At 43.7% G+C, this 14,222-nt stretch overlaps 2 protein-coding genes across 2 annotated transcripts; both read right to left on the reverse strand.

Annotated features, from left to right (window-relative positions):
- Positions 1–495: 495 nt before the first annotated feature.
- Positions 496–6,634, reverse strand: akap17a (A kinase (PRKA) anchor protein 17A). The gene is made up of 7 exons (XM_079276521.1): positions 6,507–6,634; positions 5,531–5,878; positions 5,027–5,245; positions 4,365–4,577; positions 3,101–3,249; positions 2,735–2,975; positions 496–2,611 (listed from the first exon to the last, which is right to left on the reverse strand). The coding sequence occupies exons 2-7, from the start codon at positions 5,867–5,869 to the stop codon at positions 1,742–1,744; spliced, it is 2,031 nt and encodes a 676-aa protein (XP_079132647.1). The 5' UTR covers positions 5,870–5,878; positions 6,507–6,634; the 3' UTR covers positions 496–1,741.
- Positions 6,635–11,500: 4,866 nt separating this feature from the next.
- On the reverse strand, positions 11,501–14,099 carry sowahca (sosondowah ankyrin repeat domain family Ca; the record flags this gene model as incomplete). The annotated part of the gene is made up of 4 exons (XM_079277635.1): positions 11,501–11,962; positions 12,261–12,650; positions 12,868–13,256; positions 13,745–14,099. The coding sequence occupies 4 exons, from the start codon at positions 14,097–14,099 to the stop codon at positions 11,501–11,503; spliced, it is 1,596 nt and encodes a 531-aa protein (XP_079133761.1).
- Positions 14,100–14,222: the final 123 nt, after the last annotated feature.

Genomic DNA, 14,222 nt, shown 5'->3' on the forward strand with positions numbered 1-14,222 from the left:
ACCGAGCAGAAGAGCGAAGCAGTGGGCTCAACTGATTACGGCCAGATAACCCAGATTAGAGCAGGGGCTCAGTCTGCATCGGACAAAGAAACAACTCTGTGGAAACACACTGCTGCCTTGTTCATAATCACTCACACACACACACACACACACACACACTCGGTTGGAGACTTTCACTCAGTGCATTCTCATATCAGGTGTGTTTTCATGATTTGATTGATTGACGCTCCCTCCTCGTCTCCATATGGCCCGATTGCACTTATGCCGGGAGACCAATGGTAGCATCAGACCTAATGACACAGGCGACAGTGTCACAAGCCTTTATGAGCCTACAGACACTAACCAGACTATTATTCATCCACACAGTTCATTAAACAGCAGACGGATAGCTAGAGTTGTGCAAACTGTCACCTTGATCCTCCACACAAGGATTTGAGTTTAGAGAACGCCGTTAAAGTAGAAAATGAAGGCGACAGAACATCAGTTTTCAGCATGACTTTTTATTAAAATGTGTATGCATGACATGCTCTCAGAGATCATGAGGTACACAGAACAAGTGGCTATTGCCATGGTGAGCAATAAATGTCAATTTAGCAGTGTCAAAAACAAAAAAAACATTGGACCTGATTGACTTCCTCAAAGCTGAACTACAACAAGGAGAACCGTCTGTAGAGCTATTAGTACGGCTATAGAAATGTATCCAGCGCTACACTGTGAACATGAAAGGATCCTAACATCTCCTTTCTACTTGGTACGGTGCTGGACTGACTGGAACCCTTTTTTTCTAAAACGATAATTAAACTTTATCCCAGACTTGAAGAAATTGGAGCGGTCTCAAAGCAGTCACTTCAATTCAAGACATGCTCATTAAAAAAAAGAAAGAGGGAGAACTGCTGCTTGATGAGTCGGGGCCAATACGCCTTTTGTTACTTTCAAGTCTTCACGCAAGTCACTCACTTAACTTATTCACATTTGTAAATTCAAATAAAACTTAAAATAAATTGAGTCTTTGTAAGTTGAAACTTTGTGAACATCAAAAACGGTGCCGCTTGGTTAAGCTGGACGACGAGCTGTTTATCAGCAACACAAAGAAATATTTCAGGCCGTTAACACGGGACAGCTCAGCCTAAACATGGAGGCGCGTTTCTTATGGTCTGTGGACATTTCACATTTGTAAAGGAACAGCAGCCTGTAGTCCAAACGTCTTCCACGACTAGAGCAGCCATCGGGTCTTATAGTGCGTGAATACGTTTATTCATGTTAGTTTTAGTGTACTTCAGTGCATATGTGGATGCAATGTCTTTCACACATGGCAAAGTCTATTATTCAAAAATCAAACAGTAAACTGTGTGTTATGCCATGAAGTTGTTAAATGTAAACACATTGAAGATTTGACAAATGAGGTCAGCAGCTGATACTGAGCAGTATGAAATGTGGAGGGGAAAAAAAGAAGGTAAAAGCACCTCCCTAGAATCATCACTGATGTGCATGCCTTTCACATACAGTGTACACTTACATAATATAGTTTCAGCTGATTCTGTGGAGTTGATTCTGCTTTAAATGGGATTTTTGTTTTTCATATTCAAGATTTCTTGTTTTGTGCTGCCTTATTCTGGAGAAAGCCATTCGGTGCACTGTTACATTACTTAAAAGGGCCAAAACGTCTATTCTTCTTCTGAAACTTATTGAACTTTAGGTGTAAGCCCAACGATGGGGAATACATAAATCAACAAACTGATGATTAGCATCGTCTGGAGTGGCTCCTGTCTCTACTGTTGCTGTGTCTCTTGTACCTGTGATGGCTGGGACTCCTCCCGTCTCTACTCTTGTTGCTGGTCCTGGAGCTGCCTCTGATGTATCTACGGTGACTGTGCCTGCCGCTCCTCTCGCCGCTGTAGCTCCTCCCACTGCTGCTGCGGCTCCTGTCCCGGCTGGAGCTTGTGCTCCGGCTGTGGCTCCTCCTACGACGACTAGAGCTCCTCCTCCGTTGGCTGGAGCTCCTCCTCCTCCTGCTGTAGCTGTGAGAGCGCTTCCTCCTTCCTCGGCTGTGGGAGCTCCTCTTTCTGTGGGAGTGGTTGCGGTCCCTCGCTTGTTCCCTACCGTGCCGACTCCTCATCACCTCTTCCTTCCTTCCCTCCCGGTCCTTCTTCGTGTCCTCCTCCACTCTCCTCTCCTCCGGTGTTCGTTTTTTGCCCAACCCCTGTGAATGCACACTGGATTTGGACACCGGCTTCTCTTCGCCCTCAATTGCCTTCACTCCGTACATCCGGCCGAGGACCCCCAACATCACATCATTAACACCAGGAGCAGAGGCCTCCTCCCCCGTCACAGGGCCAGCCTGGTCCTGTGTGCCTGGAGGTCTTGTAGCTTTACCGCTGCTCTTCTTTACCAGGTTACCAAGCAGTTTCTCCCTAAGCTCCCTCTCGCGCCGCTGGAGCTCCAGCGCTCGCTCCTTCTCCACCTCCACCCTCCGGAGCTCCTCCTCCTGCTTGCGCCGGCAGGCCTCCAGCTGCTGAAGATGAGCCAGTTCCTCCTTTTGTCGAGCCTGCTCCTGCCTCTCCCGCTCCTCCCGCTCAGCCCTCTGTTTCTCTTGCTGCTGCTGCTTCAGGTCCTGGAGAGGAGGAGAACAGATGAGTAAAACAATTGAGAAAAAAAAAAAATCACCCGTATAATTACATTCCAGATGGATGAGTGTGTACACCCAGTCAGAGGTGTGTTGTGTATCTTTGTGTACCTTGGCCCGGGCCAGAAGCTCAGCAATGAGACGGATGGACTCCAGGTTGCGCTGAGCAAGCAGCAGCCTCCTCTCCTCCATGGCGATCTTCATCTGCAGCTTCTTCTGCTCCTCCTCCTGCTGTCGCCTCACCTTCTTCAGGTTCCTCCTCTCTTCTCTCTCCCGCAGCTTCAGCTCTCGCTTTCGTATCCTCTCTTCCTTCCTCCTCTCCTTCTCCTCCTCTTCCTGCTCCTTCTGCTTCCTGAACAAAAGGGGAAATTGTCCTACGTGATCATCTGTTATTGCTGGTAACTTCTTGCTCTAATTAAAATAACGATGTTTATCTTCTTGATAACGGCTTTCCATTTCTCTCGTCTCCCATCGTACCTCTCCTCATCCTTCCGTCGCTCCTCCTCTTCCTTCTCCCGTCGCTTCTGCTCCTCTCTCTGCCTCTCCAGCTCCTGTAACTTCAGCCTCTCCAGGCTCCTCTTCTTCAGAGCCAACTCACTCAGGTGCTTGCTGGTGTCAAAGGCCACCTGAGGTAAAATACACACACGTACCGATACACGGGTTACAAAAAGATATTTCATGGTATACATGGCATCAAGTGCAAGAGCATCTTAATCATCCTGGAAGAAGTGTTTGAGCATTTGTGATGTTTTATTGCAGTTTTAATGGATCTGTACCATCTTTTGTGTTGTGGTGGTAATGTCAGCCTGTCCAGTAACACCAGACGTAACATTCTTGTCAAAATAGAGAGTAAAATAATTTGAGTAAGATGGCGCCAGCTCTCCAACAATTTCAAACAAATGGGTTTAGTCCTTTCTAGCATGGCAGGTCATCCCTTTAAGTGAGGAACAGATGGTAGAAAATGTCCACGACAACAACGTGACATATACAAGCTAGATGAAGCCCTTCATGTTCAGGCAAGAGCTTCTCTTTGTTTACGTATGTAATCTAAAGGACATAATCTACTTTCAGTATCTTATTTTCTTCTTCTTTCCTTTGCTTCCTCTACTCTAGTTTAGATTTCAAAGTGAAGCTTTATTCTGTGGATTATGAGACCCCTGGCTCTCACCTACTCTGATCAACTTGGAAAAGATTATAACGCAGATTTAATTTTCATTCCACTAAAAGGTCTTAAAGCTGCTATGCGTCTCTGAACAACATAATCTAATTATTGAAATCGGCAATGTCACTACAGCAGTTGCAATTTACTTGTTGCCTCAAATATAAAACGACGGTATGTAGAGCTCTTACATGCCCGCAGCAAAATAAATAGCAACATGTTAAAAGCTTTAGAGTTGTGATTTTAAATGTAGAAATACATTGTTTGTGTTACAAAGTAATCTCCCATTACTGTGATTGGCAACACACTATCTTGCAATGTTCACTACTTGCCTTATTGTGAAAAGAAGTCTCGTCATACACCTTAGTCACAAGTTAAACTCAAGTTTTCCAAACACTATTCCTGTTCGATTGGAGTGATCGATTTCTCTCGGATTGAAGATATTTAGAAGTCAAACAACTTAATCAACCTTAATTATGTACACCAGGTCGTGAAGCTCAGAAACGGGAAACTTTTTGGAAATGGGATATCATGTGTGTTCTTGCCATAACCATTAACAAGGCTAGTGAGAGCCTGCAGTACCTTGATGTTACAGGCCACCGCCTTTCCATCGTCTCCTTTCAGCATCAGCTTCATGCTGCGCAGAGTGTCCATTGCCTTGGTGAAGCCGCCGTACTCCTGGTACTGGACATAAGCGGCAAAGTTCAGGTGACCCCCGAAACTGAAAGTGTTGAAGTTCTTGTCCAGCATCTCCTCCCGGTACGGGTCCAGCATGGGGATGTCAACATTGCGCACCTACGATCAATAAAGGTGGCGCATTGACAAAATCAAACAGTGTCATTTATGGCTCAATTTCAATGATGTGGCAATATTATATACATGACTTTTGGTGACTTCTTTGAATTATATTGTTTGAGGGAAAGAAGTTAGACAACTTTAGCTTATGACTAAATTAAATACATGCAGAATCAACCAGTTTTATGGGAGACTACAGATACACACAGCAGTTCCTTTCTAAGCTCACGCATTATGTCGCTACGGAAAAAAACAGTAATTACAAAGCTTGTACATGTATACTCTAATACCAGCCACGTCTGTGATAAATTAACACAAATGTCCTGCATAGTATGTTAGATGCAGCAAAGGCCACATTGCATTAGTTACGTCTTACCTTTTTCAAACGAACACGTAATGCAATGCAATTTCTGTGTTATTGTCCTGTTAAAAATAGAAACATGTCCCACCTGGCCAAATGTCTGAAAGACCGCAATCAGGACCTCTTCAGAGGGCCGGTCTGGGTACGGGCAGTCCTTCTGGCTGAACCAGCGGCAAGGAAGTCCCTCTAGGTGGATGGTGTCGGGCCTCTCTCCCGGCACAGTCTCATTCATATCCTTGGCGTCACGGAAGAATGAGTCCCAGTCGTGACGTGTAGGGAAGTCCACTTTGTTCTCTATTGCACGGACCTAAGGAAGGAGAGGGAGACAAGGGTTGTATATACACTCAGTTGCCAGTTTGTTATGTTAACGGCTCTGCAATATATAAAGTTTTTAATGACATTGTTTTAGAGAGGTGTTGAATCAACAGAATGGTAATTTTGTAAGTTGTAGTGCCGTTTAATTGCATTGCATTATACAGACGGATGTTTGTAATATTCATATAAAATATATAAATGAGCTGGGCAACATATTATAAACACCTGTCAGCAACATGTCACCATGGGATTTGTCATCCAATAATGTCAGCTTTACCTTCAGTACATCAGTGAATCCACTGAGTTTGATACTCTTCCCATCCAGACGAGCCAGCAGGCTCTTGACCACAGTCTTGTTCTCCACCTCGCCCTCGAAACGGATGAAGTCCATCGTGCTCTTGGAGATTCGCAGGGCTGAAAACTGATCCGGAGCTACCATGGCCTTGATCCTCTCCATTACTTCCCAGTTTGAGATGCTCTTGCCCGGCAGCTTGAGCTGCGGCAGAGCCACACTGATGGTCATCTTGGCAATGGGCTTGAGGTAGAGGTTGTACTCAGAGGAGAAGCACACTGCCTCTGTAGTATCGTGGACAATGGTGGTCATTGTAGCAGACATGACGGGAAGCTGCAGGACGGTTGACGAGACAATGAAGACTGTTAGCACATGTTAGCTGCTCTTGAAACAGCTCTGAATAAGTACACTATTGTGTGGACAACAACCAAACATAATGGTTTACAAACTGTGTGTTGATGGCCCTTATCTTTAGCGCTTGGTCTCTTCAAATAACTGGCTAGCTAAACATAATTAGCTAGCGAGCATCAACGTTAACACCGCTATATTACTAGCTATTTTCAAGCTAATGAAAACGGTAGGTTACCAAACGTTACACTGTAACAGTTCTCGCATAACGATATATTTAAACTGTAGTTAGCGTGAGACAAACCTGAGGGCTGATTAGTGAAACAAATGACTAACGTTAGCTAACACTAGCTAATTATAACAATTCAAAGACTATACTAACTAAACAGCGCGTTAGCTATCAAACTAGTTAGCTAGCTAACGTTAAGAGCAAACTGTTTCGGTTAATAATAACAGTTGTGTGGTTAACATTAACATTGTGTTTTAGTTGCGGGCTAGTTAACGTTAGCTTGCTAAGCTAGTTAACGTTACCTCTTACAAAACGTCCGAGAGCATTTATATATAACGTTAGCTACAAAAGTCGGTTATTCCAGCAGATTTCACCGCCACCTACCTGGCATCAGTTAGCCTCCTGGCAAGAAAATCAACAAACGTATTGCAACGTAACTGATTTATAGAGATCCAAACGCTGCAGGGGAAAAAAACATAAAGAAAATAACCCATAGAGCGTTTTCCGGATGCAGTAAACTTTGACCTCAGAAAGAAACAACATGCAGCAGCACCATAGCGGCGTTATTTCAGAACAGCGACACCGTGTGGTAGATGTGTGCAGGAACAAGACAGAAACAAATGTCTTTCTGGTGCATCCTCTTGGTTATAGAGTCATAAAACGCTAATAAGTTAAATGGAGATCATCTGTGTGTAGTCAATGGGTAATCAAATTGATTGAAGTACAAATAATGCTACACCCTATGTCGAAGGACTGCAATTTATAAAGCCCCTCAAGGCAAATTTGTCATTTGTGTTATTGGATGTAAATAAAAATATATTCATTCAATGTTAAATAATATGAGCTATACTTGTAAGCTTATATTGCGGAGTTGTGAGGTCACTGTAAGTAGGTCAAAAACTCCAAGCAGGGCATTCCGTCGCCTGTTCGCACGATAGAAACAGATACAGTGGCCCTGAAAGAAACACTTGCTTAAACCACCAGATTAGGGCAGAAACCGGTAAGTATAAAGTCTGGAGCAGTACCAGACTTTATACTTACCGGTAATGACAAATTGTAGTTTTAGCACTGAGAGAGCCTTTGAGAGAGGGTTGTTCATGTTGACGAATATGGTCTTAGACCACAGGAATAAAATGTAGGAATTTTTTAAATGGGCGTAGTTCTCAGTAATATTGTTGTATTATCTGCTACTTTTCAGTTGTATGCAGAGTGGGAAAATGTTCCCGGGGAAGGAAGACCCCTTCCTTCGGAAATGGGAAGGACATATTGTTTCCGAAACTACTGAAAGTGGCTACACTTGAAAATGACCCCAATGACCTGCCAGCTGGTGAGGAGAGTGATGGTATGTTATCTTCCATGCATATAAGATACAGTGATGTCGACGTGGTGTTTTTATTTGGTGGTCACTAGGCCTGTGCCATATTTTCTTATTACAGACATAGTATCTGAGGGGAATCCCAGGGCTTCTTCGCAACCATACTATGAAATCAGATCGTTTTAAGTCATATTCCCACGAGTGCTAAACAATTTAGAAATGTATCGAATTGTGACTATTTTGACTGATGTGTCTGAATTCCCCCAGCACACCCTTATGGGCTCAGCTTTTTCTATTGTGATAATTTGGTGACGAACTTAATGTCTGAGATGGCATGAGTAATTACTTGTGCTAACACACTGACTGTGTTGAAAGCGACACAAAATGTGTTGTCCTCAACTAGACGCGCAGGTGTGTTAGAAATGAACACATGATGTGTTATTTTCAACACATCTGTTTTGAGAGTGTATTACCATTCAGTACAGCTATGAGTTGTAAACATTACACAACCCGTCTGCTTATTCTAACACAGCAAATCTGTATTGGAAACGGAATTGAGAGAGAGAGATTAAGTAAATATATATACATATTTATTTATTTATTTCTCAAATGAATCGTTCTCGTAAAGACAAGAGCCTGGATTGCAATAAGCCAGAGGACAGTTAACAAAAACAACAGCAGCAAAACAAATGTCAACAAACGTGTTTATTAACTTGCAGTAACACATATGCACATACTTTATATTTTTTTGCTTTGCAAGGCAGTCACCCTTCCCTGCAGGATTATTTTCTCCAAAATTGTCCAAATCACATTGAGTAAATGATGAAAAGAGAAACTCGTGTCAATAATATTCACACAAGGATGCAAGATTGACAACATTTTACGCAGCAGAATATACACAAATTCATATAGAAATAATTTACGTGGATGTCTTATTGTGGGTTTAAATAAATAAAAGAAAAAGGTGACAGTCACAACGGTCATCTGTGTGACAGCAACAATAACACATCAGACGTGTATTGTCCTCTACTGGTTGTCCTATTAGTAAAGGCTTTATATAGGATGAGAGCTAATTTAACTGTATAACCTTAAGTACAAGATGGTCAAATGGAGATATTAAAAATGGACCAATGTCTTAATTCCAAGCTACGGTTGCTGAATGTTTGTCCCCGGTGAAGAGGCCGTCGTTCTCCCCCCTCAGCTCCTGGCTCCCTGTAACAAAACAAAATGTTGAGTTTTATTTCACACCACAAAACAAAAGGAGCAAAATACTCAAATTCAGTTTATCCGTGTAGTACACGATTTTATGTTACTGTATGCATCCATGTAATTGCAGATGGTAATGTATTACAGACATTACTCCCTCCACTTTGTATGGAGGTCAGTAGCTGCAGTCAGATACAGCATCTCTGCTCTGTCCCGATCGCCAGTCATCTATAACAGATCGGCTGCCTGAGGCAGGAAACTACCGGCCCGGGAAGAAGCTCATCCCTTCAGTGACTTCGATAAATCTAGTTTGACTCGTCAATAACACAGTTCAGAGATACATCAAAAGAGCAGACATCCGACAGAGCATTTACATTTAAACAAGCAGCACAGTTGATTGTGATGACACATATGTAATCCTGCTTTTATATGGCTGATGTGCTCTGGTAAATATGAAGTAGAAGTCACAAAATAAAAAAAAAAAACGACTTGTCCTTTGTCCCTTTTAATATTTGTAATATACTGAACTTAGAAAAAAAAAAAAATCAGCAGTTTAAATGGTTGTTTGTTTTCAATTTAAATTTGTATTTAATAAAATAAAGGCATAAACTACACCAGTTTAGACTTGGATCAGATAAAAATGTCATTAATCTTGCGAGGATGTTTTCTTTGTAACAATGGGAGCACACACACACACACACACACACACACACACACACACACACACACACACACACACACACACACACACACAAACACCAGGTGCAGAATGAGGACCGGCTGTGAATATATTTGGTGCAGTTTTTCATGGGCAGCTTGTGGATAGGAAGCTGTGGATTTACTGTAATGGTGGGTCAAGGGGTGATCAGATCATCAATTATTCAGCACCACCAGACTGGGACAATCACTTGGTGTCAACAGGACTGGCATACTAAATAGCCTGCTTAATTTGTAGCTTTGGTCCATTCTAGTTGAACTGACTCTAGCATTCGTGATTGCATACATTATGACAGCTCTGACCACCATGTTTAATCCTTGTTGCTGATTCTGTGTTCCTACAGATTCTTCACATTTGTCAGTAGCATACTGTAACAGATCACTGACTTCACTTTTATGCAAACCATTTTTGCTTTATTTGACAGTCAATGATAAGACATGAAGACATAGATGACAGTGGCTCACGAACAAGTGTATTCAAATCACATAGCGTCACAGCATTTCACAAAGAAGACAGAAACAATGACTTTTAGACATACAAATGAACAGCGGATAGAATTTACATTTTCCCTGTTCATGCATTTAAAAAAGTGACATTGAAATACATTTCTACATTAACCATGAAGTCACTTGAAGCCCTATGATTTGAGTACAAAGGACACAAAAAACAAAGGGAACATTCGGGAAATCGAGGCTTTGTTATTGATCCGATATTCAGATATGCACACGGTTCACATATTTGGGAAAACAGTCAAAAAGTCGATGTGCTCATCCGCTAAACATCCAGCATACTCTGGTCTAAGCTCTTCACTATCCACAGATGATTCATGAACAATGATTGAGTATACAAGGTTAGAGCAGTACCGGAGGCTGACACGGGCAATTTATTAAATATCAAATCTGGTCCAGAGTGAGAAGGTTCATATGAAATGTAAGCAGTGCTATGCTGTTTGTCGATAGAAAGACTTTTCAAACTTTTCACTCGATTCGATCTTGACATGAGCCAATTTAGCATGAAATATGGAATCTGTGCTGTTGTTTAAAATATTCTTTCAGATTTATATGTTAAAAATAGATAGAGATTTGCACAAAACACTGCAATCTACTATTAGAGGCCCACACTGCTTAAACTCCCACATAAAGAAGCGATGTAACGATTGGTGAACCAGACCCAGATGACCTCAGGTAAATTATAAATCGGTAGAAAAACCACACCCCCCGTGCTCCCACCCTGTGAAACAGTCCCACTGTGGAACTGATCAGTGTGGTTAAAGTACTTAGACATAACTAAAGACACCATTTTGGTAGAAATGCATGAGGTGAAAATGCCATTGTACTTTCATATATACACACACAGTACAGTGCATTATAAATCTATGGGTGTGACAATTGAATCACCCCTCATCAGTATGAAATGGGATCAGTAACAGCCGGCATGGGTTTAGTTGAAGCAGTTTCCTCCCATAATCACAAACCGTCTTCAAAGTGACAAGTGCAAACATGGCTGTTTGGACATAGAATAATTCTGTGGTTACAACAGTATGAATACTGAAATCTGGTGATTAAAAATTCACGTTGCAGAAATGTATTTAAAAAAAAATAGCACCACCCAATCAAAGGAGGTTGAAATATAGAAAATTAGTTCTATGAATATATTACTTTACTCTGCAAACAAAAACTAGATTTTAGATTACTCTGTGGAATCAAACCCAAGTGCAGTTTTCTAATCCCTCACCCCTGTGAGTCCAATCTAAAGTGAGAACCTGATACAGTCCCGCTTGTTGCTTTTGCATTTGTGTGTGTTCTAGTGTAAAGTATTACATTTAAAAAAATTGTGTATTGATTGCTACCAACTCTAAAAAACAGAGCATTAAAAAAATAATAAGAAAACTAAAAAAAAAAGTTTTTACTCAATGAATTTCATGGCAAATTAAGTGCTATTAAGTGTGACCTGCCCTCAGTGATCAACATAAGGCTAAAAACTGCAATAGGAACAAAAATAAGTTCGATTTTCAGAGAAATATAAATTTGTGGTCCTATAATAATAAACCTTAAAATCAGCTTGAAATCATACTGTCAATGAGGATGCGTTTGGTTATTCTGGTCATAAAACCGTTTTTTATCTCAGAGTTGTATTACTTTATCCAAACAGGTTGGATAGCGGTCGGGGTCGGACAGGGCTGCTGGGGAGCTCCTCTCCTCGTCCCACCTCCCCCGTGTCCCTGAAGGAGGCGCTGTGGATGATCTGGGCTCGGTGGCGTCCTCGGTGCAGCCGGGCGTTCAGTCGGCTCAGAGAAGACTTCCTCTGCATCCCCCCTTTGGTCCTCCCAGTCACGGCTCCTTCCTCCGCTGGCCCGGCGGGTGGGTTCAGGAGCCGCAGTGGGTTCAGATTGCCCTGGAGAACTCTGGGAAACCGCCAGCCGCGCCCTCCGCTGCTACTGGTGGTGGGTTCGTGGTCTGACTCGGCCCCCGGCGAGGTGACCACTCCCTCTTCCTGCAGGTCAGCAGCCAGCGGGGGGGACAGGTACTGGATGGCTCGCCTCCCGCTGTAGTCTCGAGCATCAGGGTCCGCCTCCCAGTCTGACAGCAACACACGCACCACCTGTCAATCACAGCTCATTAAATACACTCAGTTAAAAATAAGTCCATGTCATAACATGAGCAAGGATTCATTGTTTTCTTGTTTTTTTTGTCTTAAAATTAAATATATTGACCCTCCTGGAACATTTGAATGTTTACTTTTAAGGTCTCCTCTTTGGCCACATCTAATATTTTCCTGCGACCAGAGCACAGCCTGCAAATGTTCCAGTTTCTATGGCGATGCCCCCCTCCTTCTTTGGAACAAAATGCATACAGTAGACACAAAACCCCCCACTGCCACCACCATCTACCCAACCCACCTGCGTGTGTCCATGCATAGCTGCCAGGTGTAGCGGCGTGTATCCAGCACTTGATCTCACGTTCACATTCACAGGTATAGCGTTGTCCTTGGAGAAGGCCAGCAGCTGGGAGAGCAGCTCTGCTTTGCCCTGCTTGGCCGCCCAGTGGAGGCAGGTAAAGCCGGTGACAAAGTCTCTCTTGGCCACAAGGCCGGGTTCCACAGCGAGCAGGGGCTGCAGGCTCTCCCACAGTCCGTCCGAGGCGCACAGCATCCACTCATGTTCCAGCGGGTCCAGGGTCACCGACGCACAGTCCTCATCAGCGGTTGTGGAGAGGAGCGACGCCGAATCGCCGTCGCCCTTCACCGAGTCCCGGAGGCGTGAACCACGGTTGATCAGAGACCTCCGAACCTGTAAAGGGAAAACTATTGGAATGAATGAGGCTCATACTTTACAGGCACTGTACAGGATGTGACATTACTGCTTGAGCTGTGGCCAAATGTATAACATGGTCCAAGGGTTTGAAACAATGGAAAGCAGTGCAGCAGCATTTTATCCGTGAGTTTTGCAGGTTATAAGAACGATCTGACCGAAACCTTTTTCATGCCAGAGAAACATAGTGTACTACCTGCGGGGAACTGCTCATCATCAGCTCTATGAAGTTCCTGCGACTTCCCTTGGGTGTGTTGATATCTCCAACAATGTCCAGCCCTTCCCAGGCGCTGTCTTCAGATAGGCAGCTGGTCAGCAGGGCCCGCTGGGAACCCTTGGACACCCTGCGGGCCCCTCTCACCTGCTGGCTGTGGGACCCTGCAGGGTGAGCATGGTCCACATCCGCAATCCCAATCACAGGCGCAGACTCCCACCTTCTCCTCTCCCTCAGCTTCACCTCCCCACCTCCACCAGATGTCGGCGTATCCGCGTTGGTCTTATCATTCTGGGAGGGGGCTGCAGGTTGCCCATTGCCATTTGACTGTTTGCCATTGTCCAGGCTGGCAGCCAAGGAGCTGGTTGCTCCTGTGGAACAATTTGTACATGCATTTTGTTATCGTCATCCAGCCCCGACACTGAATGAAGGAGTTGTCTATGTCCCAATACAACATTTCCATTGATATTCTCACGGGTACGCACACGGCTAAACTTTTTAATGGCTTTGTGTTGTCATTAACCTGAGTTACTGTCGAGTTTTTGTGATTTAGGTCGAAATCAAAAAGGTCCAGATCATTTGATTTTGACAACTCCAGTCTAAGTCAGCATAGTAGCAGTAGTTGTAGTCTTGGCCTTCAAAAACAATGACACTTAAAAATGTGACAATCAGAGAGCCAATGCGGGACAATGCACTCTAAGCAAACATGTGAACACTGTGTTATAATTTTGAATTATTATAGCACATACGGGTTAAATGGAGTAACATGGGATTTGTTTGGCATTCCAGTAGGAGATTTTAAACAAATAAATCATGGACAAAGATAATCATAAACAACAACAATGTGCGTGTGACTCACCTGTTTGGTCTCCGGTGTTAGGGTTGCCGTTGACATGGCTGTTGTTGTCCAGTGTCTCCTGGATATTACCATTGCACTCCGCGTGATCGCGGCCGCCTGTGTCTGCACGCATCACCGACTCCGCGCTGCCTTCAGTGTTCAAACAAACAAATTTCACGCCGTTTTCCACCTTCACGAAGCCCACGTTGTCCACGATGCGTGTCACCGCCTCGCGATCCACCCCTTCCTTCGACTGGTCCTTTTCACCCGAACCCGATAGGAAATGATCGATCAACTCCATCTGTTGGACCCTCCCTCCCCTCTCCATCAGGAACTCCTGCACGGTTTGTTCCGTGCACGGAGACGCCATCGTCATGCTGAACGTCCCCAAACAGAGCGCAAATACAGCGGAATAAAGTTACACGTTTCAAAATTACTCCATGTTCACGCCACTGTCATTCATTTAGGTCGGTGGCGAAGGGTGACAGCATCTTCCTCT

Source organism: Melanostigma gelatinosum (assembly GCF_949748355.1).
Source record: "Melanostigma gelatinosum genome assembly, chromosome: 10".
Classification (NCBI taxonomy): Eukaryota; Metazoa; Chordata; class Actinopteri; order Perciformes; family Zoarcidae; genus Melanostigma; species Melanostigma gelatinosum.